This window comes from Budorcas taxicolor, chromosome 12 (genome assembly GCF_023091745.1).
Source record: "Budorcas taxicolor isolate Tak-1 chromosome 12, Takin1.1, whole genome shotgun sequence".
Lineage (NCBI taxonomy): Eukaryota > Metazoa > Chordata > Mammalia > Artiodactyla > Bovidae > Budorcas > Budorcas taxicolor.
This window is the reverse complement of record NC_068921.1, coordinates 71498987-71525612: the sequence shown is the minus strand read 5'-3', so window position 1 is coordinate 71525612 and position 26626 is coordinate 71498987. Positions and strand designations below refer to the sequence as shown.

Here is a 26626-nt window from a genome sequence, read left to right as displayed (position 1 = left end):
TCTGTAAGTTTCTAGAAATAATTTCAGATGGGATGTGCTGCCTTCTGAGGCCTGACCTCCATCTCAGGGGGCCTAGTAGGCCAGCACCTCTCTCTGTGTCACCCCCATGTCCCCCTCTGCACACCTGCCTCCCCCACCCCTTCCTCTCAGCATCCTCTCTGTGCTCCCCTCTTCCCCATGACCCCCTGCTTTGCTCCCCTGACTGGCTTGCATTGTCCTTCCATCACTGTTCCCTGTGGACTTCTGTCTCTTTAGAGCAGGACTCAGTAAAATTTTGTTTTTTGCAAAGATCCAGATGGAAAATATTGTAGGCTTTGTGTGCTATCCTGTGTCTGCTGCAACTACTCATCTTGGCTGTTGTAGCACAAAGACAGGCAAAGATAATACATCAGCAAATGGCTGTTTTCCAATAAAATTTTCTTTTCAGAACCAAGTGGCCACTATTCTTGTCCCCCAGTCTGTAGTTTGTCAACTTTTTCAGAGCATGGAGGGTAGCAGATGTGATTGATGAAACTAATTTCCTGACTTGCCACCCACTTGATTATACTTTGTCTCAGTGAAGTTGTTTTTCCTAGGTAGAAAATTCAGATCCTGTTAGCTGATGGTCATGTAGATACTAGCTCCTAAGAATAAATACTTCAGGGCCCTGTGGTTAGTGCAGAAGGTGCTGGAAACAGTGTGAGCTGTGCTCTCTGCTGTCAGAGAGCTGGGAACACTCAACCTCTGAGAGGACGATCTTCATGCTGCAGAACTGCAGAAAATGCACCAATGAGGCGATTTTCCATCTTCTTTCTTGTGATCGTATTTCTGTTGATAACCTGTGGGTTGACATTTTCTTTTATTATTATTTTTTTATATAAATGTATTTTAGTTGGAGGCTAATTACAATATTGACATTTTCAATGCTTCCTTCCTGGACTGATTCCTGTGTGTCCCATACCTTGTCTTGGGTTAGAACCTAGTGTTCTGGAATCTTCAGGTTCCTTGAGTGTGTGACTTTGCTGTCCTACCTTGTATAAAAGCTCCTGTACCTCAACTGAGGAAGTGCTCTCCCTCGTTAGAAGCAGCTAACATGGTTTTTATGTTTATGTATTATGCTTACTATGGTTCACAAATCCAGAGGCTTGGTTCCTGCTTTTGACAACATCCCAATGGCTTGCTGTGTATCTGGATGTCATCTGTGCCATCTTTGTCACTGTTGTAGCCTTTGGGGTCCTGATTCTGGTAGAAAGTAAGTACAGATGTGAATATTTGTGGTATGTCTACAGTTTATAGCTTTGTAATTATTAAACTCTTGCCATCTTGTCTAATATATACTGCTTGGTTCTAATGAATTAAAGTGTTTGCAGCATGTGACTGCACCGTGTGGTCCTTGTGAACTCATTTGTGTCGTGATGAGCACTTTCATCTTTTTTTTTCCATTTACTTATTTATTTACAGTAGGTTTTTGTTGAGACCTCTTTAAAAAATTTTTGATTGGCATATGGTTGATTAATGATGTTGTGTTAGCTTCAGGTGTATAGCCAAGTGAATCTGTTATATGTATATCCACTTTTTTAAAGATTCTTTTTCCATACCGCATGGACATTGGGGTGCATGTATCATTGTTTTAGTAATTTGCATTTTAATTAATATTTCAAATAAATTATCCTTTAGAAAAGAATTTCTGTTTTGGACTTTCAGAATCTTTTAAGAGCAAAGACCAGATATGAAAGTGCTTCCAGCAGACCTGTGATGTCTTGGGCCCCTGCTTTGGCTGGCTCGGACCATTCTTTTAAGTTTTATTGGTTTACACAGTTGTCTTAGTTTACGGTGTATAGCAAAATGAATCTGAAATACATATGCATATATACACTCCTTTTTTTGATTCTTTTCCTATATAGGCCATTACAGAGTTCCCTGTACTTTACATTTATTAATTATCTATTTTAATATTTTATATATAGTAGTATGTATGTGTCAATCCAAGTCTTTCAGTTTCTCCCTCCCTTCCCTTATCCCCTGGTAAGCACAAGTTTATGTTCTACATCTGTGACGCTACTTCTGTTTTGCAGAGAAGTTCATTTGTTGCCTTTTGTTAGAATTCTTGTATAAGCAATATCATATTCTATGTTTCTCTGTCTGACATACTTCACTTAGTATGAAAATCTCTATATCTATCCATGTTGCTGCAAATGGCATTCTCTGCCCTTTGTTGTGGCTGGATGATATTTCATTGTCTGTATGATACCACACGTCTTCCTTACCCATTGCTTGGTTGATGGACATTTAGGTTGCTTCCATGTCCTGGCTATTGTGAATAGTGCTGCAGTGAACATTAGGGTGCATATATCTTTTAGAATTATGGTTTTCTCTGGATATATGCCCGGGAATGGGCTTGCTGGATGATGTGGTAGCTCTGGTTTTAGTTTTTAAAGGAACTTCCATATCATTCTCCATAGTGACTGTACCAGTTTACATTCCCAGCAACAGGGTAGGAGCATTTCTTCACATCCTCTCCAGCATTTATTGTTTGTAGATTGTTTGATGATGGTCATACTGACTAGTGTGAGGTGAGACCTCACTATAGTTTTGATTTGCATTTCTTTAATAATTAGAGATGTTGACCATCTCTTCATGTGCATTTTGGCCATCTGTATGTCTTCGTTGGAGAGTGTCTGTTTTAATCTTCTGACAATATTTTGATTGGGATTTTTTTTTTATATTGAACTTCATGAACTGTTTGTGTATTTCAGAGAGTAATCCCTTGTCAGTCACTTCTTTTGCACATATTTTTCCCCATTCTGAAGGTGGTTTTTTCAGTATTGTTTATGGTGTTCTTTGCTGTACAAAATCTTTTAAGCTTATATGGTCCCATTAGTTTGTCTTTTATTTTCATTACTCTAGGAGGTTGATCAAAAAAGATCTTGCTGAAATTTATGTCAGAGAGAATTCTGAGTTATATATCAGAATATATATATATCTAAGAGTTATATATTATCTGGTGTTACATATATGTCTATAATCCATGTTGAGTTTATTTTTGTGTATGATGTTAGGGAGTATTTTAATTTTATTCTTTTCCACATAGCTGGCCAATTTTCCCAGCACCACTTATTGAAGAGACTGTCTTTTCTCCACTGTGTATTCTTGCTTCCTTTGTCATAGGTGACCTTAGGTAAACGGGTTTATCTCTGGCCTTTCCATCCTGTTCCATTGATTTGTATTTCTTTTTTTGGTGCCAGTAGCATATTGTTTCAGTTGCTGTAGCTTTGCAGTATAGTCTGAAGACAAGGAGCCTGATTCTACCCAGCTTCAAATTTCTACTCTGTTTCTCTCAAGATTGCTTTGGCTTTTCATAGTATTTTGTGTTTCCATACAAAATGTAAAAGCTTTTGTTTTAATTCTGTGAAAAATGCCATTGGTAGTTTGATAGGGATTGCACTGAATCTGTTGATTACTTTGGGTGGTTTATTTGTTTGTTTGCTGTAGGTCTTTGTTGAGAACTTTTATCTTTTTATCTTCTTTAAATTGGTTGAGGTCCATGCAACTGTAGTAAGCTGACCTTCTGAATATTCCAGGTAGTGTCCTATACATGGATGGAGAGAGCCAAATTTACTATTAAGCTTTTTGTACAGCTTAGGGTTTAGGTCTAACTTTAGGACTACTTGAATCTCTTGGTTGTAGGTGCCTGGGGTACTGGGCAGAGAACGATTCTCTGTAGCAAAAACAGTGTCCTCACTGCTGTGTGGATACCAGATGAACAGCTGTTGGGGTGCATGGCATGAATTCAGCATTCCTAACTATTCCATAGTAATAACCCTGAATCACAATCTTTGATAATGGAGCAATGAGAGTAATACTTTAGATTTAAAAGCACTGGCTCTTAGAACCCATTGCCTTGTATTTGTGGTTGCAACTGCAACTACATTGGATGTAGAAAGTGAAATTATACACTGAAAATTGAAGCCGTAAGAACAAAAATCTGAATAATGACATGTGAAAGTGAAAGTCACTCAGTCGTGTCTGACTCTTTGTGACCCCATGAACAGTTGCCTGCCAGGCTTATCTGTCAATGGAGTTCTCCAGACAAGAATGCTGGATTGGGTTGCCATTTGCTTCTCCAGGGGATCTTACTGGCCCAGGGATTGACCTGGGTCTCCTGCATTGCCAGCAGATTCTTTACCAACTGAGCCACCAGGAATGACCTTGAATAATGACATGACCCTCACCTATATAATACCATAAAAGGTATCTCAATTCAGTTGGAACTAATAGGATAAATGACAGAAATCATAAGGAACTATAAGAATCAGAAGAGGTTAGGAAGAGCTGGCAATAATACACAGAAGAACTGTGCAGAAAAGATCTTAATGATCTGGATGACCACGATGGTGTGGACACTCACCTAGAGCCAGACTTCCTAGAGTGTGAAGTCAAGTGGGCCTTTGGAAGCATTACTATGAGCAAAGCTAGTGGAGGTGATGGAATTCTAGCTGAGTTATTTCAAATCCTATAAGGTGATGCTGTTGAAGTGCTGCATTCAATATATCAGCAAATTTGGAAAACTCAGCAGTGGCCACAGGACTGGGAAAGGTCAGTTTTCATTCCAATCTCCTGGATGGGCAATGGCAAAGAATGTTCAGGCTACCATAAAATTGCACTTATTTCTCGTGCTAGTACGTTTATGCTCAAAATCATTCAAGCAAGGCTTCAACAGTACATGAACTGGAAACTTAGAGATGTACAGGCTAGGTTTATAAAAAGCAGAGGAACCAGAGAACAAACTGCCAAATTTGATGGATCATACAGAAAGCAAGAGAATTCCAGGAAAACATCTGCTTCATTGACTACACAAGAGCCTTTGATTGTGTGGATCAGTACAAACTGTTGAAAATTCTGAAAGAGATAGGAATGCCAGACCACTTTACCTGTCTCCTGAGAAACCTATATTTGGATGAAGAGCAACAGTTAGTACCCGACATGGAACAATGGACTGGTTCAAAATTGGAAAGAAGTATGACAAAGCTGTATATTGTTACCCTACTTATTTAACTTATATGCAGAAAATATTATGTGTAATACCATGCTGGATGACTCACAAGCTGGAATCACAATTGCCAGGAAGAATATCAATAACTCTAAATATACAGATGGTATCATTCTAATGGCAGAAAGTGAAGAGATTGAGAGTCTATAGTAATAAAATATCCCACTAATAGAAAGAAGAATTGATGCTTTTTAATTGTGGTGCTAGAGGAGACTCTTCAGAATCCTTCGGACTGCAAAGAGATCAAACCAGTCAATCCTAAAGGAAATCAGCCCTGAATATTCATTGGAAGGACTGATGCTTAAGTTGAAGCTCCAATACTTTGGCCACCTGACACGAAGAGCCAACTCATTAGAAACCCTGATGCTGGGCAAGATTGAAGGCAGGAGGAGAAGGGGATGACAGAGAATGAGATGGTTGGATGGCATCACCGACTCGATGGACATGAGTTTGAGCAAGCCCCAGGAGGTAGTAAAGGATGGGGAAGCCTGGTGTGCTGCAGTCTGTGGCATCACAAAGAGTCAGACACAACTTAGTGACTGAACGACAACAACAACATTGTTAATGCTTTCTAAATTCATAATATTTTTAAAATTTACTTCTTCGTGTGGCTCCACTGGGTCTTAGTTGGCACACGCGGGGTCTTCAGTCTCAGCTGGGACAGGCAGGACTTTGGTTGCAGCATGTAAGCCCTCAGCTGTGGAATGCGGAATCTAGTTCCCTGACCAGGGATCAAACCCAAGCCCCCGATTGGGTGCTTGGATTCTTAGTTATTGGACCACCAGGGAAGTCCCTCATGGTGGTTTTTTTTTTTTTTTTTTTTAACTGTATTATTATCTCAATCAACAGAAGTGATATTATGAGTAATACTATCATTACATGCAAATGATTTAAATGTTATAAAGGAGTCTTTTCAGTACTATATATAAAATAGAAAACTAAAAATGACCTTCTGTATTGCAAAGGGAACTCTAGTTGATACTCTGTAATGACATATATGGGAAAAATAACTTTAAAAGAGTGGATGATATATATATATGTATATATATGTGTGTGTGTATATATATAAAGTATATATATATATATATATGGCTAATTCACATTACTGTACACCTGAAACTAACACAACTTGGTAAATCAACTCTACTCCTTTAAAACTCATAAAAATAAAGGAGTCTTCTTCATAAAGTGACAGAAGGAGCTGCATGGGAGATCGAGAAGGAGGCTGACTTTATTCCTCTTCTTCCTCATTTAGCTTTGAATCTCGGGCAGGTTGGCCTGGTGCTGTCTCTCACACTCACACTCACGAGGATGTTCCAGTGGTGTGTCAGGCAAAGTGCCAAAGTGGAGAACATGGTGATGCCTATCTTTCCATTCTTCGCATTTTCAAGTCTCCTTGCTGTTAAATGGCATAAAAGCAATTGTTATGTAAAATAGTAAAACTATTATTTCACATCGTAGTTAACAAAGTTTTTTAACATTCTTCTTCATCTGCTTAAAGTTAATGTAAAATAAAATATATATGTCTTTTCTCAGTCTTATGTGTGCCATGTCAGAAGGTTTTATATTTGTCACAAGCTGTCCTCAAATACAATAAATGTCTCTGTAGGAGAGAGGTTCTGAAATCCTGGAGAGAAGCTAATTTCTTAGAAGCTTGGTTATCTTTGTTTCTTAATAGGTGATTCCTCATATTTTGTAAAATAAAGAATTCCGTTTTTTGAGGTTTCTTTAATTAATATGTTCCTATCTTCTGCCCTTCCCCTATTTTATCATTATTTTTGTGTGTGTTGAACACCTGAAATTTCTGGTGGCCCTTCTTTCTGGTAGGATAAGCTGCCTCTCAGAAAGTGCTCTCAAAGGTGTGGAGTCATGGTTGTTTAGGAGGCCTTGGTCAATATGTAAATTATGCACTTTTGAATATTTGCAGCTTCTCCTAAAGGGAGAAAAACAATAAAAATGAAATCTTTCCACTTCTCGCTTCTAATAGAATAGAAAATGACTAATAGTTAAATGGAGGTTTGATGACCATCCAGTTCTGTTATCTGTAATACATGACCCTTCTGTAGCCACACATTACTGACTGGTGTCCATAAATATTCTTTTCTTTGACAGAATGCTCTTGTTTTTCATTCAGGTGTGAAAAGTGGATCAATAAAATCTTAGCATTCATTTCTCTAATTCTTTTAGTGTTAATATAAAATTGGAGGAAGTGGCTGTAAGTAAAACTATTGAAGATGACAAACAAATTTGACTTCCCTGGTGGCTCAGACAGTAAAGCGTCTGCCTACAATGCGGGAGACCCGGGTTCGATCCCTGGGTCTGGAAGATCCCCTGGAGAAGGAAATGGCAACCCACTCCAGTATTCTTGCCTGGAGAATCCCATGGCTAGAGGAGCTCGGTGGGCTGCAGTTCATGAGGTCGCAAAGAGTCGGACACGACTGAGCGACTTCACTTCAGAGTTGGAGGAAGTGGCTCTAAGTAAAAGTATTGAAGATGACAAACAAATTTGCAGTTCATCCAAGGCCTCATCAAACTCTCGTTTCTGTCCTTTGTGGATGCTAAGACCTGGGATATTCTGAACCATATAAAATCAGATATAAAGATAAAAAAAGCAAAATGTTTCATTTACAGTCTCTGAACATCCATAAACAATACTCTCTGATACTAACTCATGTGATATCATATGTGTTTCAGATGATTTCAGTAGAAAGGGGGATTAAATATACAGACCTTGAGAAAGAAGGACCCTGGGAACTTGAGAATCGTCCACTGCCATCCTGGCCCCATGGAGGAGAGATTGAGTTTTATCAAATTAAATTCAGGTACAGCTTGGATGGGCCTCTGGTATTGAAGAACCTGGACCCAACCATTGACCCAAGAGCAAAGGTTAGTTTAAGCCATTTGCCTCTGTAAATCCAGCTAAAGTTTTAGCACATCTGCTCTTGGCTTCCTTGTCAGTGTGTTGGTGGTGGGGGGAGGGCTCTTTGTACCTCATGGATGCAGATTTAATCAGTGATATGTAGGTGAATCTTTCTTGGAAACTGACCATGGAATGGGGATGCAAGCATTTTTTATCCCCTGTATTGTGAGCTCCCTCATGGTGGTTGGTGGGCCCTGGGCTCCTGAGCTCAATTTTAACCTGACCCAGGACACTATATGTGACATCTGATTATTCATACAAAGTCTGGGAAGTCAGTCCTAGCTCCCTGTCCCTAATTCTCCAATATCTCCTTTATCTCCTTTCCATCTTTTCTTCTTTGTATTTCTGAAATCTTCTCTTCCTCCCACGGTGCCTTCTGTTTGCAACCTGCTCCTGTCTCTCTTGGTCTTTTCTGTAGACTTGTCCTCCTACACATCCACGCTGAGCTTCCATCCCTCTGCCCTCCCCCCAGAGACTACATTCTTTAGCACAGATCTGATCCTTACTGGGCTGGGAGAGCTGCTACAGGAACCAGAGCACAGCCCCAGGTCCACTCCAGCAGGGGTTATGGGGTGAGCTCATTGTTACTATAGTGGAGCCCAGAATCATGACTCAGTCAGGGGTGAGGAACCAGGGCCTGTGATGGAGGCAGGACTTAGAGATTTGCTCAACGTCAAAAGCAAATTGAACAGAGCAGGGAAGATCCACATGGGAGATGGCAGAGAGACTTGTGAACTGAACCAGCCAGTGTCCATGGCTGCCGTGATGTTCCTTTATATTCAACTTGAGGCCCTTGGCCTGGAACAGGGCAGAGTCTTGAAGAAGAGAATAAACCAGAGCAGACAAGTTGGTAGGAAGCTCTTCCTCACCTCCCTCTGCTGCCAGAATGTCTCCTGACTAACACACACCACTCAGGTTGTGTGTTGGTTCTCCCAAAGCACCACATCCTCCCAGCTTCTAGTCTGCCCTCTGCCTCAGAGACCTTTCCCTTTGTGATCTGGATGGTGAAAGTCTCCTCATTTTCTGAGGCGACTCTAATGCATCTTCAAGACCCTCAATTCTTCCTTAGCGTCTTATATACTCTTTGAAGGTAGCATTCACAGTACAACTGTGTTCAAAGCAGCCAGAAGTTGGAAGGAACTAATCCTTACAATGAAATATCCAACGTTTAAAAGGAGGAAAATGCTGACCTATGGCTAAACCTTGACAACATCTTGCTAAATGTCAGGCACGAAAGGAACAAATACTCTGATTCTGCTTATGTGAGGTGGTGAAATTCTGTGAATTTGACACAGAGTGGTCAAACTCAGGAAGACAGGAAGTAGGATGGTGGTCTCCAGGGACTTGGGGAGTGGCAATGGGGAGTTGTTTGTTTAATGGTTATAGAATTTCAGTTTTATGAGGAAAAAAAAAAAAAATCTTGAGCTTGGTTGCACACCATGTGAATGTACTAAACATTAAACCATCCACTTAGAAATGGTTAAGTAGTTAAATTTTATGGTATGTGAACTTTATCATAATTAAAATGTAAGATAGCATCTGTGTCGTGCTTTGTAATTTGAGGTCTGTATCTTATGGTACCTTGAGGCTTTTTACAATCAAGGAGCATCTTATTTTCATCTTTGTTCCCTGGAAAGTGGCATTCTGCAGGGCATGAGAGGGAGCTGAGGAACTGCTGTCTGCAGGGGTGAGTAACACACAGGTGTGAGCAGCCAGTAGCCAGAAAATACACACAAGACAACTGCATGAACAACTAGAAGAACTGCCCTTTAACTCTTTCCACCACAACCCCAGTGGACTATAGCTGTAGTTTAATGAATGATATCCTTGTAACATGAAAATACATATTCAATTTATTGCCAAAAGGACACCCGGGGAGCAGCTTCAGTTAGTTGCAGCACTAAAGGTGACTCATAATTATTTCCAGTTCCATCGCAGTTCAGGAAGAGGCTGAGGACTGTTTTGGTGGGAAAACATTAACCACAGCTCTTGATACACTCCTGTCCCTGAGAGCACTGTAGGTGATGTTAGCTTACTCTCAGACAGTGTCTGTCAGATTTCCTGTTGTAAATGTGATTCTGTTAACTTGCACTTGTCTTAATTTTCCCCAAAGCCATAAAATAGGAATTATTTAAGAAACTGCAGCACAATGTACGAACATAATAGATTCTATTCTTCCTTCTTAAAAACTGCAAATCACAGGACTATTGAGATTCCAAAATATTTGAGGGCAAATTGAATTTGGAAACTGAATTAATGACTGTGGTATCTTGACTTTTGATCTCTGACTTGGTCTATTCCCCGTATCACAGATCAGTTCAGTCTCTCTGTTGTGTCCAACTCTTTGTGACACCATGGACTGCAGCACCAGGCCTCCCTGTCCATTACCAACTCCTGGAGCTTGCTCAAACTCATATCCTTCAAGTTGGTGATGGCATCCAACCATCTCATCCTCTGTCATCCGCTTCTGCCTTAACAATGTTAGCTTCATTTCTGTGTTTGGAGATAATACCCATGCAGTGTGTTCAGGAAGTGATTCTACTCCACCTGTGAACATCCCAGGTTCCCTCTCCTGCTAACCTGTCCCACCGCATCACTCTGGGTCACCCCTATGGTGCTGGGTTTGTTTGAAAGAGGCTGCTACGGGGAGTGTGGGAGTGAGCCTGCCCAGCCAAAATGGGGCTTTATTCTCTTTCCATTGTTTCCTCTGATGTCCTGATTCCTGAAAGTTAGAGTCAATAAGAGAATGTAGTAGGTACTACATAGAATTCTAATTCGTGGAAAAATAGCAAGTAAAACTAAAGACCCCAGCTGAGGTAAATAGCACCTTAATCTGCACGGTTAGATTCTGAACACTGGTTGCAATTTTCATTTAGATGGTTTTGTGGTTGATTTAATGATTTTAGAGTTCTGGGACATTTTAAAGCATTTATCCAGCTCTCAGGATAGATTGGTTTTGGTTTGTTATTTTTTTCTTGCTCAGAGCTCTTACTTCTATAGTACATTTTTAGAGATACTTACTAGACCTTGCTGTAATGTGCAAAAATATTAGTTTCCTACATTTTCTCCTTTTTTACATAGTATCTCCTCAGCAACCCCTCTCCTCACTCCAGATTGTCCCACTTCCCTTACCGGCTTTCTAATTCCTTGTGACTCAGACTGTGGTGTCAGGGCCAGCAGCTCCTACATCTCCTGGAGCTTTCTATAAATGCAGAGTCTCAGGCCTATCCAGACCTCTTTACTCATTTGAACCAGACCTTCTGGTAAATTCCTTTCTCTCCCATAGGCATTTCTTATGAGTGATAACCTGTGATTTTATTAAACATCCTTTGACAGGTTGAAGTTGAGCTCAGGAGTTACCCAAGTCCCTGTTATGACTGAGCATGAGGCTCTAGAAAGTTCTGTGCCACTTCCCCTATAGATTTACTTACTTTCATATTCCGCAAATTGCGCTTATGCTTTATAATTCAACTCTGTGTGATTCCACTGCATTTCTTTGCATCCTCTTGGTGGAATCTCGTCTTCATCACGGGCAGTTTTCATCCTGCTCCTGCCTTCCCTACACGAGCTTCCTGCAGGGACTGGAGGGATTTCCCACAGGCTCAGCCCTGCCTGGACCTGGAGTCAGAGACAGCCCAGTGCAGCAGTGTATGTGCGGCTCTTTCACCACCTGATGGGATAAAGAATGAGTCTCGCTCCCCAAGCAGGGCAGGAGGTCTGTTTGGTTTGTCTCCTGGGGAACCATTGCCCCACTAGGCTGCAGGTTTCTCTTCCAGCCCACCTGGGGTGCTGGTTCTTCCTGCTGACAACCAGGCCACCTGACCTCAGGGACCCTCTCTGCTCAGTGATGTCATCCCTCTTCTCCCACTCACCGTGTTATATGTACCCATGTCCACATCACGCTTCACCTCTCTGGCCACAGGATCTCTATGGTAGGCCTGTTCCTTTAACTGCAGCTACATCTCTCCCCACTTTCTCTGTTCTAGCTACACAGAGACATGATAAGATACCAGGCCATCCAGGTTTAAGGAGTTCATCAGCAGAATGGAAAAGAGGCCAACAGACGTGGGTTTGAGTCTCATCCTATGACTTAATGGACTCTGAAATTTCAGGCAGACTAAGCCTCAGTCTTCTTTTGGAAAAATGGAATTGATAGGACCTAACCTGTAGGCTTGTTGTACGACTTAAACAAGATAAGACGTGTAAAGCACCCAGCACATGGGTCAGAGTAAATGCTTGACCAATGATGGTTGTAGTTTTTATACTGTATAAAATGGCCATAACCACTTACATGGTGGAAGTTGTCTGTCCCATGAGAATGAAGTGTTGGCCATTCAAAGTTTTATTTATGGCTATAGGATCCATCTGCCATGTTTCTTTTTGTCCAACTTATCATATGTCTAAATATTATGGTGATAGATTTTCCATAAATTCTCTGGCCTCATTAAAAATCTCAGCTTTCTGCAGAAGCTTCTTTGTCTCAGGGCTCCACAGGGAATAAAAATAAGAAAAAGTCAAGTCTAGTACAGATCCTGCTGTCAACATATACAGGCCAGTTGAAAAAACAAGAAAATGGGTATATTAGTTCTGTAAGCTAGAAGGTGGTCAGAATTTTTATAGAAATTTAGGAAAAGATAATACAACATCTGTTAGTATTGGGATAAGCACACATAGGGGACAGGGAGAGCATTTCTGTAGAATTAGGCACGTGAGACAGACTTAGTGATGTGTGGTCAGGGTTTCAGCAGGTGGAAATGCATGTGTAAGGCATACTGGGAGGTGAGACCAACATGAGCAAAGGCATGATGCCCTGATCCAGTGAGTGAAGAACTAGGCACCTGCAGAGCATTCAGGGAAAAGAACTACCAGGTGTATAACACACATTTTCATATCCAACCCTCACAACTACCTAGTGACACGGAGAAACCTGACTCATGGACATGAAGGATGCAGAGGTCAGTGGGGACAGTTTTGTAGAAGAGATGTCCTGGGATGGAATGACATAGAGCCAACCTTTGGGGGTTTAATCTGAGAAGTGAGAGCACGTGGCCCTGAGTGGGCAGGTGCAGGGGACAGGGAGGCAGGAGCTGTTGTGTTTCCAGTAAGACGTCCTGGGAAATAGACTCCACTTTTCGGAATCAAACTGATGTCAATTAAAACAAAGCTATATCACCCAGGTTTATGAATGTGCAGGGAAACAGGTGGAAGTTGAGAATGGTATCATTTTTCTGGAGGTTGGCAATACTTAACAGCTTTCTCTTAAAATGTACGTACCTTATTCTCAGCAATTACACATCTGAGAATTTATGTGAAGGAAAGAATTAAGGTTATTTGCAAAGATTGCACTTCAAGGATATTTGACATGGAGTTATTTATGATAGCAAAATATTGGAGATTGTCTGAATATCTACCAGTAGGAGTTTTTTAAATAAATGATCACATATACTATAATATTATATAGCCATTTAAAATAAATATTTTTATGAAATTCTAAATGAAGATACATTATAACAGTATGTTCATACTAATAATATTTTGTTTAAATATGTAAATTTTTATCTTTAAGAACACATAACACAAGTCTGGAAAATCAAAACATCAACATCTTAAGATTGGTTTTATCAGACTTCTAGGGTATATCTAGTCTTTATTTACTTTTCAAATTCATTTGCACTGATTATGATTAAGAAAAGAGTTTGTTTTATTTTGTTTTTTAAACAATAATGCAGCCTGACACCCAGGTGGTGAATGTTGACCTTAAAGTGAGGGATTGAGCCATGAAACACTGCAAGAGTAGAGTCTTCAGGGCTTGGCAGCGTGCTGGACTCAGGGAAAGCTGGAAGGAAGGTGGACAGTTGTGCCTATGAGCCTGGGAAAGAAGCAGAGTAGGGAAGTCAGAGGACATGGCTGTTTTATGTGGGGCATCAGATGTTAATCATGTTGAGTTTGATGTGTGAAGAGAGATCCAGGAGCAAGTGTCTAACAAGTTGGTGTGGTCATCAGAGATGAACCCTGGCCAGGTTCCCTGCACATTCACAAACCTGGGATTTATAGCCTTATTTTATTGGACATCAGTTTAATTTCAAAAAGTGATATCATTTTCCCATGACATCTTGCTGAAGACACAACAGCTCCTGACTTCCTGTCTTACACTTCCCGCTCTGATCCAAGTGGTAGGAAAAACAGAAAGGAGCTGTTGTGAAGCAGCTAAAATGAGATTTTTTCCAAGTGTCTTTGGTGTTAGGAATGTAAACTTACTGATACTGGTGACACTTTCAGTGTGAAATTGGTAAAACCCATTGGTGACCCAGATAAGACATTCAGACTATATTAATAGGTTTAATGATTTAACTGTAGAAATAGCCAGAAGCAGGTGTTTTGGGTTTTTTTTTTCCCTTTGAGTTGCCTTTTTTGGAGGGGATGTGTGGCCACATAGCATGTGGGATCTTAGTTCCCAACCAGGGATTGGACCCATGTCCCCTGCAGTGGAAGCTCAGAATCTTAACCACTGGACTGCCTGTGAAGTCCCTTGTTTCTTATTATTCTCGCTGGAGTTTGGAGCTCACAGTCCTGTGGTCACGAACAGCCCTCAATGCCGCTACATATCTCAGCCCATTATCCAAAGTCTACAAATGTTCCCATTTGCACAGATGGATCAGTGTCAGTAGAGCTCATAACATGGGAACATACACACATTCTTATGGATGCAGTTGTCACCTGTGTCTTAACGTGTGTTGATTTATGTATAAGAACACCCAGAAAGACAGACATGCATTTGTATTGTGCTTCACAGATTATGCTTCTTCTTTTCTTTTTCTTTTTTTTTTAACAAACTAAACATTCATGACAACTCAGTGTTGAACAAGTACATTGGTACCATTTTCCCTACAGTATTTGCTAACTTCATGCCCCTGTCACCTTTTGGTAATTCTCACAATATTTCAAGCCATTTTATTATTATTATGTTTGTTTCTCTGATCTGTGATCAGTGTTTTTTAATGTTATTACCCAGTAAAGGCTTAGATGGTGTTACCATTCTTTTAGCAATCAGTATTTGAAAATTAAGGTATAAAATTGTTTTTCATACATAATACTGTTGTGCACTAGGTAAACTACAATATAGTATAAACATAACTTTTTACAAAATAATTGTATTTATTTCTCTTTGGCTGGGCTGGGTCTTCGTTGCTGCTCTGGTTTTTTCTCTGGTTGCAGTGAATGAGGGGTCACTAGTTGCAGTGAGCAGCTCTCTAGTTGCAGTGCCCAGGCTTCTCTCTGAGGTGGCTTCTCTTGTTGTGGCTCCCGGGTCTAGGGCATGTGGGCTTCAGTAGGTGTGGTGCACTGGCTTAGTTGCTCTGTAGCACGTGGGATCTTCCCAGATTAGAGATTGAACCCATGTCTCCTGCATTGATACGTATTAGTTGCTCAGTTGTGTCCAACTCCATTGTGACCTCATGGCCTGCCAGGCTCCTCCGTCCATGGAATTCTCCAGGCAAGAATACTGGAGTGGGCTTCTATTTCCTTTTCTGGGGGATCTGCCCAACTCAGGTATCAAACTTGAGTTTCCTGCATTGACAGGTGCATTCTTTACAACTGAGCCACCAGAAAAGCCCCAATCTTACCATTAGTGCACTGAATTTCTCTCTGCTTTGATTTTAATGACTAGACTGACACTTGACATGTATCTTTCTTTCCAAGGTGCAATTGCAAGTATTGATTTGTTTATAAAATACCTTTTGAACTGCTCCAGTGGAAGGTACCATATAAGTAGCAAATGTTGTGTTGATGTTGACTCTATTATGTGCATTTTGTCTATTGTCCTCTGTCTTATAAGACACTAAGATCTGCATTTTATAATTTTAAGATATTTCCTTTCAAGATATAATATAATTCAGATATTTAATATTAGAAAGTTTTTTAGTTTTTCTACCAAAGAATAATTCTTCTTAAGTAATAGGCCCTTGAAAAAGTGAATACTTGTTTATGTATAATACTTCTGACTTTACTTGTTGATATCTCCATAAAATTAGTCACATAATTCTCCAGGCTGTAGGAATAAAACTAATTTAAAGGCTGACTTCTTATGGACCACTTAGGAGATCGCTGGCCTTTCACTGCCAGCAGATTGCCATTTTTAACTTTTCCTGGGACTAGGGGGCTCTCAACCAGGGAACAGTTGTCAGTGTCTGAAATTTTTGGTTGCCACAGTTTATTTAGGGGGTACTACTGGTATCTAGTGGGTAGAGTTCAAGGCTATTGCTAAACATCCTACAATATACAGGACAAGCCCTCTTCCCCCAAGAATGCATTATCTGGCCCACAATGTCAACAGTGCAGTGACTGAGAAACTTATAGACTACTCTTTATATAGAACTTTTAAAATTCATCATCAATAACCAACATTTCTCCCAGCTTTGTTGTGTTTTGTTAATTCTTACTCTCTTCTGTATTTCTTTACAGGTTGGCATTGTAGGAAGAACAGGGGCTGGAAAAAGTTCCCTCATCGCTGCCCTTTTTAGATTGTCAGAACCTGAAGGTCGTATTTGCATTGATGGGCTCTGGACAACCAATATTGGACTTCACGATTTAAGGAAGAAAATGTCAGTTGCGCTTCAGGTATGCACTCACATGTTCTTTTCATAAGCCACCTGAGTTTACTCATTTTTTTATTTTTTTCAAATTAAATGAAAGGGTTACTCCTTTATACCCCTAGTAGAGCATATTTTTAGCAGCAGGTATTTTCAACAGATACTTTCATCATATACTAGGTTTTATTTCTTTATTTGTTGCTTTTATGTACATGTGATTTAATAATTTACTGAGATGGATTTCTGGACTCAGACTTCCTCAGGTTCCACAATTTTATCCACTCATAACCACATAATTCTGAGAACAAAGGGGTAAATTGTTTGTTTAGTGCTGCAGAGGTTCCTATAGGGAAATGTGAATTTTAAGTGTCTTCCAGATAGAGCTTTGCTGTAGGAAATGAAGGCATCTTTTCAAAGTTGATTATGTCTCTGGAGAGTGTTCTATGAAACTGTGGGGCTTTGAGAATTACAGAGTGTATGGATGCTATAGGGGGACTTTGACAAATCAGCCATTAATATAATAATTTTCTCCAGGCAGTCAGTACAGAATAGTGAGGAAGATAAAGGGATTTGGAATTTCACCTCCGTGCTCCTCAGTTTTCTGTCTTATAGGGCAGCTAATAATACCAACCCTTCGAGCTGTTTGCAGGGAGCCAGCGTGAGGAATCCTGCCCATGACAAGGTCATGAGGAAGGAAGCCTGACAAAAACGCAAGGATGTGATCAGGCTTCAGGGGTTCCCCCTGGAATTTCCTGAGCATGTACCCCCAAAACCAAAAATCTGCCGGCCTTTGTACTCTGCTTTTCCACTCTTCTGATATTCTCTGGAAAAGTCAAATCAGGGCTTTAGTCTTCTGCATTTGAAAGGGATGTTTCAGTTAAACCCCTCTGATAGCTCTCTAGCTTGCCTAACAGGTTCCCTGGACCTCTTACAGCTTGTGAATTGCTTACAGCCCCCCAACCATGAGAGGCACAAAGCTTAAAAGCATCTTAAAGATACAGAGCCTTTTCTAAAGAGCTAAAAATCATATTGGTGACAGGATTTCACTGTTGACTCAATGATTGCTGCCAGGCCTCCATATTCTTTATCTTTTAGGCACCTGGGAGGATGTTAATCAATGTAAACGGGTTATGGAAAAAGATATATAATAGTTTTGATGTTAGCAACACTAGACTTTTGAGTTAATTACTTTTCTTTTGTTGTAAATCACTGTACTCCTTTTACTTGTTATAAATTGCTGTATCTTTGCTATGTAAGAATGTAACTTTATTTAGTGCTTTCTGAGAGTGGCACCAGACTTTGGGAAGATCAACACAAATAAGTCTTCTGGTTGACAAACCCTTATCAGAAAAAAGGCTGTAAAATGTTAATTGGCCCTTTTGGCCGGAAGATGATGTAAATTACCTAAGACTTGTGTAAACAACTAGGTATACAGAGAGAAAAGCCTGGTTTTGATAAGAATCTGGGCTGCTAACGCTGCATAACTTTGTGTTACCCATTGATCTCTATGTATAATCAAAAAGTATAAAAGGCCTTCTGAACAATAGAGGACGGGCCAGTCGCTGGACTGGTTTTCCCCGTGTGTCCTCTCTAATTTCTGGCTGAATTCCCATCTGGGGCGTGGGGGTTCACCATGTATACTTACTTGTCCCAGCTTTTAAGATCCACGCAAGGGGGAGCCCAAGGCGGGGCACCTCCGATATTCAAGAGGACGCTGGTGGCCTAACGTAGATGGTGCAAGCTCCTTGTCTGGAACTTTATTGGCTTCCCACGTAAACCAAGTTATTCAGCCTTCTTTCTCCACTTAATTTTCCTACTACACTATTTCTCCCTAATCTAATCTTATATTAATAAATAAATAAGTTCTCCTCGCCTACGCTGTCCACGCTTTGAATTCCCTGGATCCACTGGGGCTGGACCCTGGCAAGTGGCTCCTGGAACAGGCTATTCGAAGGTAGGTCTCCCCCAGTGTGCAGTTTTCAGGATGTCTAGGACCCAACTCAGGGTGTCACGGACCCCCCTGCATAAGATAGGTAGGGAAAGAGGGATGGGAAGTTTTGGGTTGAAAGAAACCCAGTTAAGGGGTTGAAAGAAACCCAGTTGAATGGTTGAAAGAAACCCAGTTTAAGGGTTGAAACAAACCTGCTTTCTAAGAGTCAAAACAAACCTGCTTTCTAAGGGTTGAAAGAAACCTGCTTTTTTAGGGTTGAAAAGAAAACCCCCCTTAGCCAAGGTAAAACCTTTGTTAAGGCAGACTTTTCTATAAATCTTAATTTTCTGACATGGGTAACAATGAGTCAAAAGAATGACAACTCTTTATAGAAGTAATTTAGCAACTGTTAAAAGATAAATCAAAGATAAAAAGGCTAGTGTTACAAGAGCAATGTCCTTGGTTTCCAAAAAAAAAGGGATTTAGATACTTGGGTGAAGCTAGGAAAACAGCTAAAAACTTATTATACTTTGCATGTGCCTGTAAATGCTTTTGCTCTGTGGAATATGATTAGAAATGTTCTGGACCCCCGTCATGAGGCTGCTAATTAGCCTATGGGAAAGGCTATAGTGGTGGATGGTAGTGAGTCTCCACCTTCTACGCAGATCATATTTTCTGCCTTTGGCAAAGAAAAGGAGGGAGACTGTACTCTTCCTCCCGAGGAAGGAGAGTGCTTAGAGGACGCAGCAGCCGAGCGCCCTGGAGAGCCCCCTCCCCCTCTATGGAAACCTTTAAAAATTTATCCAACATTTTCTTATTTAAGGGACCACTGCAACCTCTGCTTGCGCCTCCCCAGGGCTTAAAAACTCCTCACTTTGCATCCAAACCTCCCAGAACATTGCTTAAGGTTGAAAAGGATACGGAGAATATTTTTGAGCACAAAGAGCTTTTAAAACAGAACATGCTCCTTGCAAAAAGTCCCCTCGGGGGGTAGGGGGGGGTCACCCAAGGGAAAAAAAAAGAGAAAAGGAAGAGAAAAAGAGAAAAAGAAAGAAAAATAATCGTAATAAGAAGGATTTTACAAATACAAAATGTTTCTCTTGAGGCCAAATAGAACATTTTTGCTGACAATGTCCTGCTAAACAGAGACAAAAAGCCATGCCAGTTAACCCCAGGACTTAGCAGCAGCAGCAGCAGCAGCTCAGGACTAGACCTGAACTCCACCACGGCAACAATATTAACCCCTGATGTGCCGGTTGCTCAGATTCCAACGGGAGTTGCTAGCCCCCTGCCTGAGGACATTGTAAGACTTGTGCTAGGAAGTAGCTCACTTTCTTTAAAAAAAAGTAAATAAAAATTTTGGTGGTGTCTGGTGTAGTAGACTCTGATTATACTAGAGATATTAAAGTTTTGATCTTGCCACCTGCTAAAACTGTACAATTTAATAAATGTCAAAGAATAGCACCCCTTTTGCTTTTACCTTATTATCAGACAGAAAAACCTTGACTTCTCAAGCTAGGAGCCCCAGAGGATTTAGATCTACTGATCTAGCTTTTTGGGTGCAGAAAATTGCAGCTTCTAGGCCATTAAAAGATTTTTTAATTCAAGGAATAAAATATCAGGGTTGTTAGACACTAGAACAGATGTTTCTTGCATTGCTGGGAAAGACTGGCCCAGCTCCTGGCCAACACACACTACTGAAAATGAGCTGGTGGGATTAGAGAAAGTGGTATGTAGAATGGGAATGCTGTAGAGGAAAAGGGTAAGAGAGAGTTTAAAACCTTGGTGAGTAGTGAGCTCCCCATTGCTGGAGGTATTCACGCAAAGATTAGATGGTTACTTGTCATCTAAAAAGCTATAGATCCGATTTGGGTTATAGAAAGATCAGGGGAAAAGCAGAGTACAAAGGCCTGCAGATTTGGTTTTTGGGCCACATGCTCAGGAAATTCCAAGGGGAACCCCTGAAGCCTGATCATGTCCTTGCGTTTTGTCAGGCTTCCTTCCTCATGACCTTGTCACGGTCGGGATTCCTCACGCTGGCTCCCGGCAGCTGTTCTGATGACAAAATAGATCAGTGCATGGTATAGAGTGCTTCACACTGAGACCCAATGTGTGGCTGCTGTGATGGTGCAGCATTGAATTGACCGTCTCTCCCTCAGCTCTGATTCTGTTTTCTTTTCTTCTGCTTCTTAAAGAAGTGTGACTTTCAGAGAGTGTGTTGGAAATTGAATTATATGTACAGTAGAAGCTCCTGTCTTTCCTTATGATTTATCCACTCAACATACTTTAGTGACTATTTACTGAGCAATTACTGTCCTCCAGGTGTACTGTTGTTGTGCAGTTGCCCAGTCGTGTCTGACTCTTCACGACCCCATGGACCTCACCATTTCCCAGAGTTTGCCCAAGTTCATGTCCGTTTCGTATGGTGATGCCATCCAGGCATCTCACCCTCTGTTGCCCTTTCTTCTGCTTTCAGTCTTTCCCAGCATCAGGGTCTTTTCCAATGAGTCAGCTGTTTTCATCAGGTGGCCAAAGTATTGGAGTTCAGCTTCAGCATCAGTCCTTCCAGTGAGAATTCAGGGGTGATTTCCTCTAAGATTGACTGGTTTGATCTCCTTGCAGTTCAAAGGACTCTCAAGAGTCTTCTCCAACACCACAGTTGGAAAGCATCAATTCTTTGGTGCTCTCCTTTCTTTATGGTACAGCTCTGACAACCATACACGACCACTGGAAAGACCATAACTTTGACTAGACAGACCTTTGTCGGCAAAGTGATGTCTGCTTTTTAACACACTGTCCAGATTTGTCATAGCTTTCTTGCCAAGAAGCAGTCATTCTCTAATTTCATGGCTGTAGTCACCATCCATAGTGATTTTAGAGCCCAAGAAGAGGAAATCTGTCACTGCTTCCACCTTTTCCCCTTCTATAGGCCATGATGGGGCTAGAAGCCATAATCTTAGTTTTATTAATATTTAGTTTTAAGCTGGCCTTGTCACTCTTTCCCTTCACCCTCATCAAGAGGTTTTTTAGTTCCTCTTCTCTTTCTGCCATTAGAGTGCTATCATCCAAATATCTGAAGTTGTTTATGTTTCTCCTGCCAGTCTTGATTCCAGCTGAAACTCATCCATCCTGGCATTTCTCATGATGTTCTCAGCATATAAGTTAAATAAACAGGGTACAATAAACAGCCTTGTTGTGCTCCTTTCTCAATCCTGAACCTGTCAGTTGTTCCATGCAGTGTTTTAACTGTTGCTTCTCGACCTGCATACAGGTTTCTTAAGAGACAGGTAAGATGGCCTGGTATTCCCATCTCTTTAAGAGTTTTCCACAGTTTGTTATGATCACACAGTCAGAGGTTTTAGTATAGTCAATGAAGCAGAGGTAGATGTTTTTCTGGAATTCCTTTGCTTTCTCTATGATCCAGCGAATGTTGGCAATTTGATCTCTGGTTCCTCTGCCTTTTCTAAACCCAGCTTGGACATCTCGAAGTTCTTGGTTCATGTAACACTGCAGCCCAGCATGAAGAATTTTGAGCATAACCTTATTAGCGTGGAAGATGAGTGTAATTGTCCAGTAGTTTGAATATTCTTTAGTACTGCCCTTCTTGGGAACTGGGATGAGAATTGGCTTTGTTCCAGTCCTGTGGCCACTGCTGGGTTTTCCAAATGTGCTGACATACTGAGTTGCAGCACTTTGATAGCATGATCTTTTAGGATTTTAATAGCTCTACTGGAATTCCATTGCCTCCACTAGCTTTGTTTGTGCATGCCAAGTCGCTTCAGTCATGTCTGACCCTCTGCAGATCCTATGGACTGTAACCCACCAGGCTACGGTCCATGGGATTCTCCAGGCAAGAATTCTGGAGTGGGTTGCCATGCCCTCCTCCAGGGGACCTTCCCGACCCAGGGGTCAAACCCATGTCCCTTATGTTTCCTGCACTGGTAGGTGGATTCTTTACTACTAGCGCCGCCTGGGAAGCCAGGCTTTGTTCATAGTGATGCCTTCTAAGGCCCACTTGACTTCACACTCCAGAATGTCTGCCTCTGGGAGAGTGACCACAGCCTGGTGATTATCCGTGTTATTAAGGTCCTTTCTGTACAGTTCTTCTGTGTATTCTTTTCATCTCTTCTTGATCTCTTCTGCTTCAGTTAGGCCTTTACCATTTCTGTCCTTGATTGTGTCCAGGTATATAGCCGAGGGCAACGTAGGCCAGGTGTCCCGATCTTCCATCCTGCCCTCTGTTTTGACAGATTTGCTTTTTTCTTTTCAATTGTGAGATTTTATTTTTGTACTCCATAATCATCTGCCTATCAAACAAAGCTCAGAAAAACACCCTCTTGAGATGGGAAACAGAGAAGAGATGAGACACAAAGAGCCAGGCAAATGTGCTTCCTGGAATGTGGGTGTAATGTGCCCTGAAATGCCTATTTATTAGGAAGCATTTCAGCATGGCACCCAAAGGGAAGGAGAACGTGGGCTTGGGTCTTATGACTGAGTACAGCTGTTGCTACCTACTGGTGGCCTCTAAAATACCTGGAATTACACTAAGTACTCTTGTTTTTTTCTAATTAATTTATTTTTAATTGAAGGATGATTGCTTTGCAATATCGTTTTGGTTTCTGCCGTATATCAACATGGATCAGCCATAGGTATACATATGTCCCTCCCTCTTGAACCTCCTTCGAACCTCCCACCTCATCCCACCCCTCTGGGTTATCACAGAGCACTGAATTTGAGCTCCTTGCATCATACAGCAAATTTCCACTGGCTATCTAATTTTACATATGGTAATGTGTCTGTCTAAGTACTTTTGAAACCAAGATATAGCTTTACAGACTACAGTGAAATGCCACCTCGCACCCCTTAAGACAGCTATCAAAAAAGAAAAATGAAAGGGAGAAAGAAAAAAAAATGGGTTGGCAGTATTGGCAAGAATGTAGAGAAATTAGAATCCTTGTTTGCTGTTGGTAGGAATATAAGATATTGCAACCACTGCGGAAAACAGGTTGGCCATTTCTTGAAAAAGTTAAAGATAGAATTATTATATAATCTAGCAATTCTGCTTTGGAGTATAAACCCAAAAGAATTAAAAGAAAGATCTTCAAGTGATACCTGTACATGCATGTTCATAGCAGCATTATTCTCAGTAGCAAAAAGGTGGAGGCACCCAAAGGTCCATTGACAGATGAATCGATAAACAAAATGTGCATATGTGTATACGATGGAGTATTATTCAGCCTTAGAAACGAAGGAAATTCTGACTTTTGGTACAACACAGATGAACCTTGAGGAAATTAAGTGAAATAAGCCAGTCACAAAGGATAAACACAGTATGATTCTACTAATATAAGGTACCTAGAGTACTAAATTCATGGAGACAGGAAGTCGAATGGTGGGTACCAGGAGCTGCGGGGAGTGGAGCATTGTTGTTTAATGGGTACAGAGTTTCAGTTCTGAAAGATGAAAGGAGTTCTGTGGCTGGATGATGGTGATTGCTGTACAACAGTGTAAATGTATTTATTACCACTAAACTGTGCACTTATAGGTAGTCAAGCTAGTAAAGTTAATGTGTATTTCACCACATTTAAAAATTTTTTTTAAAATGTGCTTTTTAGCACATTCAGTCTCCATGTTTAAAGGTTCCCTCTGGCTATTAGATTCATGACTTGTAGTTACAGTAGAAAATAAATGAGTTTAGATTCCCAAGTTTTATGTTTTGATGGTACTCATCTCTTAAATGGCCAAGTGAGATTAGTTAGTAGAAATAAAGGGCATGTCTGTAAAGTCCTTTCCTTTCCTTTCCTTTGATGCAAAGCTTCATAAACATGCCCTGCCTTATTTTTAAAGCTTCTTAATTGGAAAAAGTTGTATGTTTGTGTACATGAAATAGCTCAGTAAATAAAGAAATTACATTAGAAGATCCTTGGCTCTGCCAATAATGTTTGGAAGCACATCTGAGCAAAGACTAAACATGACTTTGCATCAACATTGTTCTGTTCTGTTCTGTTGATTTCCACCCTTCCTTTGAGCATGTTCAATGTATGCACTCCAGAAAGCATCCTTACAAAATAGTGCCAAGGTTTGTATACATGTAGATTCCTCTCTATATGCCTTTGTCTCTAAGGTACAATATTGGTTGATAAAAGAGGGAGTATCTGTAGAGAAATTGCAATGTGCATAGTTCCCAGGAAATCATTCCAGAGGCAGCCAGGGATAGAATGTTTGTGTAGACCGAGTGTCAGTGGGACCCACAGATTTATTCTTGCTCTGCCTCAGAGGGCTGTGGGGCCTTGATGACATCACTCAGCTTCCAGACTTCAGGGTCCTCATCTTTAAACCAGGTCTGGGAATCATTGCCACACAGATGTGTTGTGAAGATGTATCTGGACTTCCCAAGTGGTGCTAGTGGTACAGGACCTGTCTGCCAATGCAGGAGACAGAAGAGATGCAGGTTCAATCCCTGGGTCAGGAAGATCTGCTGGAAGAGGGCACAGCAACCTACTCCCGTATTCTTAACTGGAAGATCCCTTGGACAGATGAGCCTGGTGGGCTATGAATCCACGGGGTAGCAAAGAGTCTGACATGACTGAAGCAACTTAGCACACACAACTGGGTGAGATAAGGTTTGTGCCCATGCCTGATTCTTGGGAATGCTCAGTCATCAGGAACTATTATTATTCTTAATGATTGGGTTACTGACCTTTGAATATTATTTCTGCTTAAGTAAAAAGAGTAATACTTTCTGGAATGACTTTACTCTTTAATTTCTCTTATGTGTTCATGGTGCTTGGTGATTTTCTTTATATTTATTGTTTACAATATAAGCTGAATTGTTTGTATAAATATAAATAGTAGAGCAAAGAAACAAAAATCAAAAAAACACAATAGGAATTTGTGGGAAGGCGTAACAGAGAAATGTATCTAACGTTTCCACCAAAAGCAAGAAGAGAGAATGACACTTTCTTGTACTTTGATTTCATTTTCCCCTCCCAGCAGCTTCTTTCCTGACCACCACCTTGTACACATTGCTACTTATCAGTCCTCCACCAAGACCTCTGGCCTTTTTTCTCAGCCCTCCCCATACTCTTGGCTATTTTCTCCCTCTCCTTGAGGATCTCCTTGAGGATGCAGAAATGTAGCTCTCATTTCTGCTCCTCTGTGCTCATTACAGTCCTTGACAAGTACTGATAAGAATTCCTAACATTTGTGGGATCATTAACATGTTTAACCCCTTATCCTATCATTTCCTGCTTAATCCTCAAAATTCTATAGTTATCCTTACCTAACAGATTTAAAAACTGAGGCCCGGGGGGCTTGTCCCACTTACCAAGTAAGGGGCAGAGCCAGGAGTCAGATTTTGTGTGTGTCTGATTATTTTTTCACAGCGTTCCAATTGTACAGCAAAGTAGTAGTATGTATTTCTTAAGCACAGATTTTTAACTTATCCTTCTCCACTCTCCTCTTTGGTAACCATTAGTTTGTTTTCTATGTTTGTGAATCTGCTTCTGTGTTGTAAATAAGTTCATTTCTATCCATTTTTAAGATTCTACATATAAGTGATCGCATATGATATTTGTCTTTCTCTGCTGACTTATTTCACTTAGTCTCATAATCTCTAGCTTCATCCATGTTGCTGCAAATGGCATTATTTCATTCTTTTTATGGCTAAATAATATTCCTCTGTGTGTGTGTGTGTGTGTGTGTGTGTGTGTGTGTGTGTGTGTGTGTGTGTGTACATCATATCTTTATCCATTCATCTGTCCATGGACATACCTTGGCTATTATAAATAGAAAGGTGTGAAAAACTGGGGTGCATGTCTCGTTTTGAATTAGGGTTTTTATGTTTTCCAGATATTTGTTGAGGAGGGGAATTGCTGGATCACACAGTAACTCTTTTTCAATTCCTTAAGGAACCTCCATATTGTTTTCCATAACAGCTGCACCAATTTACATTCCCACCAACAGTGTGGGAAGGTCCCCTTTCCTCCACACCATCTCCAGCATTTATTATTTGTAGATGTTAAATGATGGTCATTCTAACCAGTGTGAGGTGATACTTCATTGTAGTTTTGATCTGCATTTCTCTAATAATTAGTGACTATAAAGAAAACTCAGCATAGAAGAATTGATGCTTTTGAACTGTGGTGTTGGAGAAGGCT

General features: G+C 40.7%; 1 protein-coding gene across 1 annotated transcript in view; it reads left to right on the top strand.

Annotated features, from left to right (window-relative positions):
- Positions 1 to 26626, top strand: part of LOC128057631 (ATP-binding cassette sub-family C member 4-like) — a 147638-nt gene that overhangs the window by 94106 nt on the left and 26906 nt on the right. Inside the window, exons 23-26 of the mRNA XM_052650092.1 lie at positions 1121 to 1231; positions 6285 to 6385; positions 7724 to 7915; positions 16410 to 16565. Coding sequence (XP_052506052.1) covers positions 1121 to 1231; positions 6285 to 6385; positions 7724 to 7915; positions 16410 to 16565 — 560 coding nt within the window. The remainder of the gene's footprint in view (positions 1 to 1120; positions 1232 to 6284; positions 6386 to 7723; positions 7916 to 16409; positions 16566 to 26626) is intronic.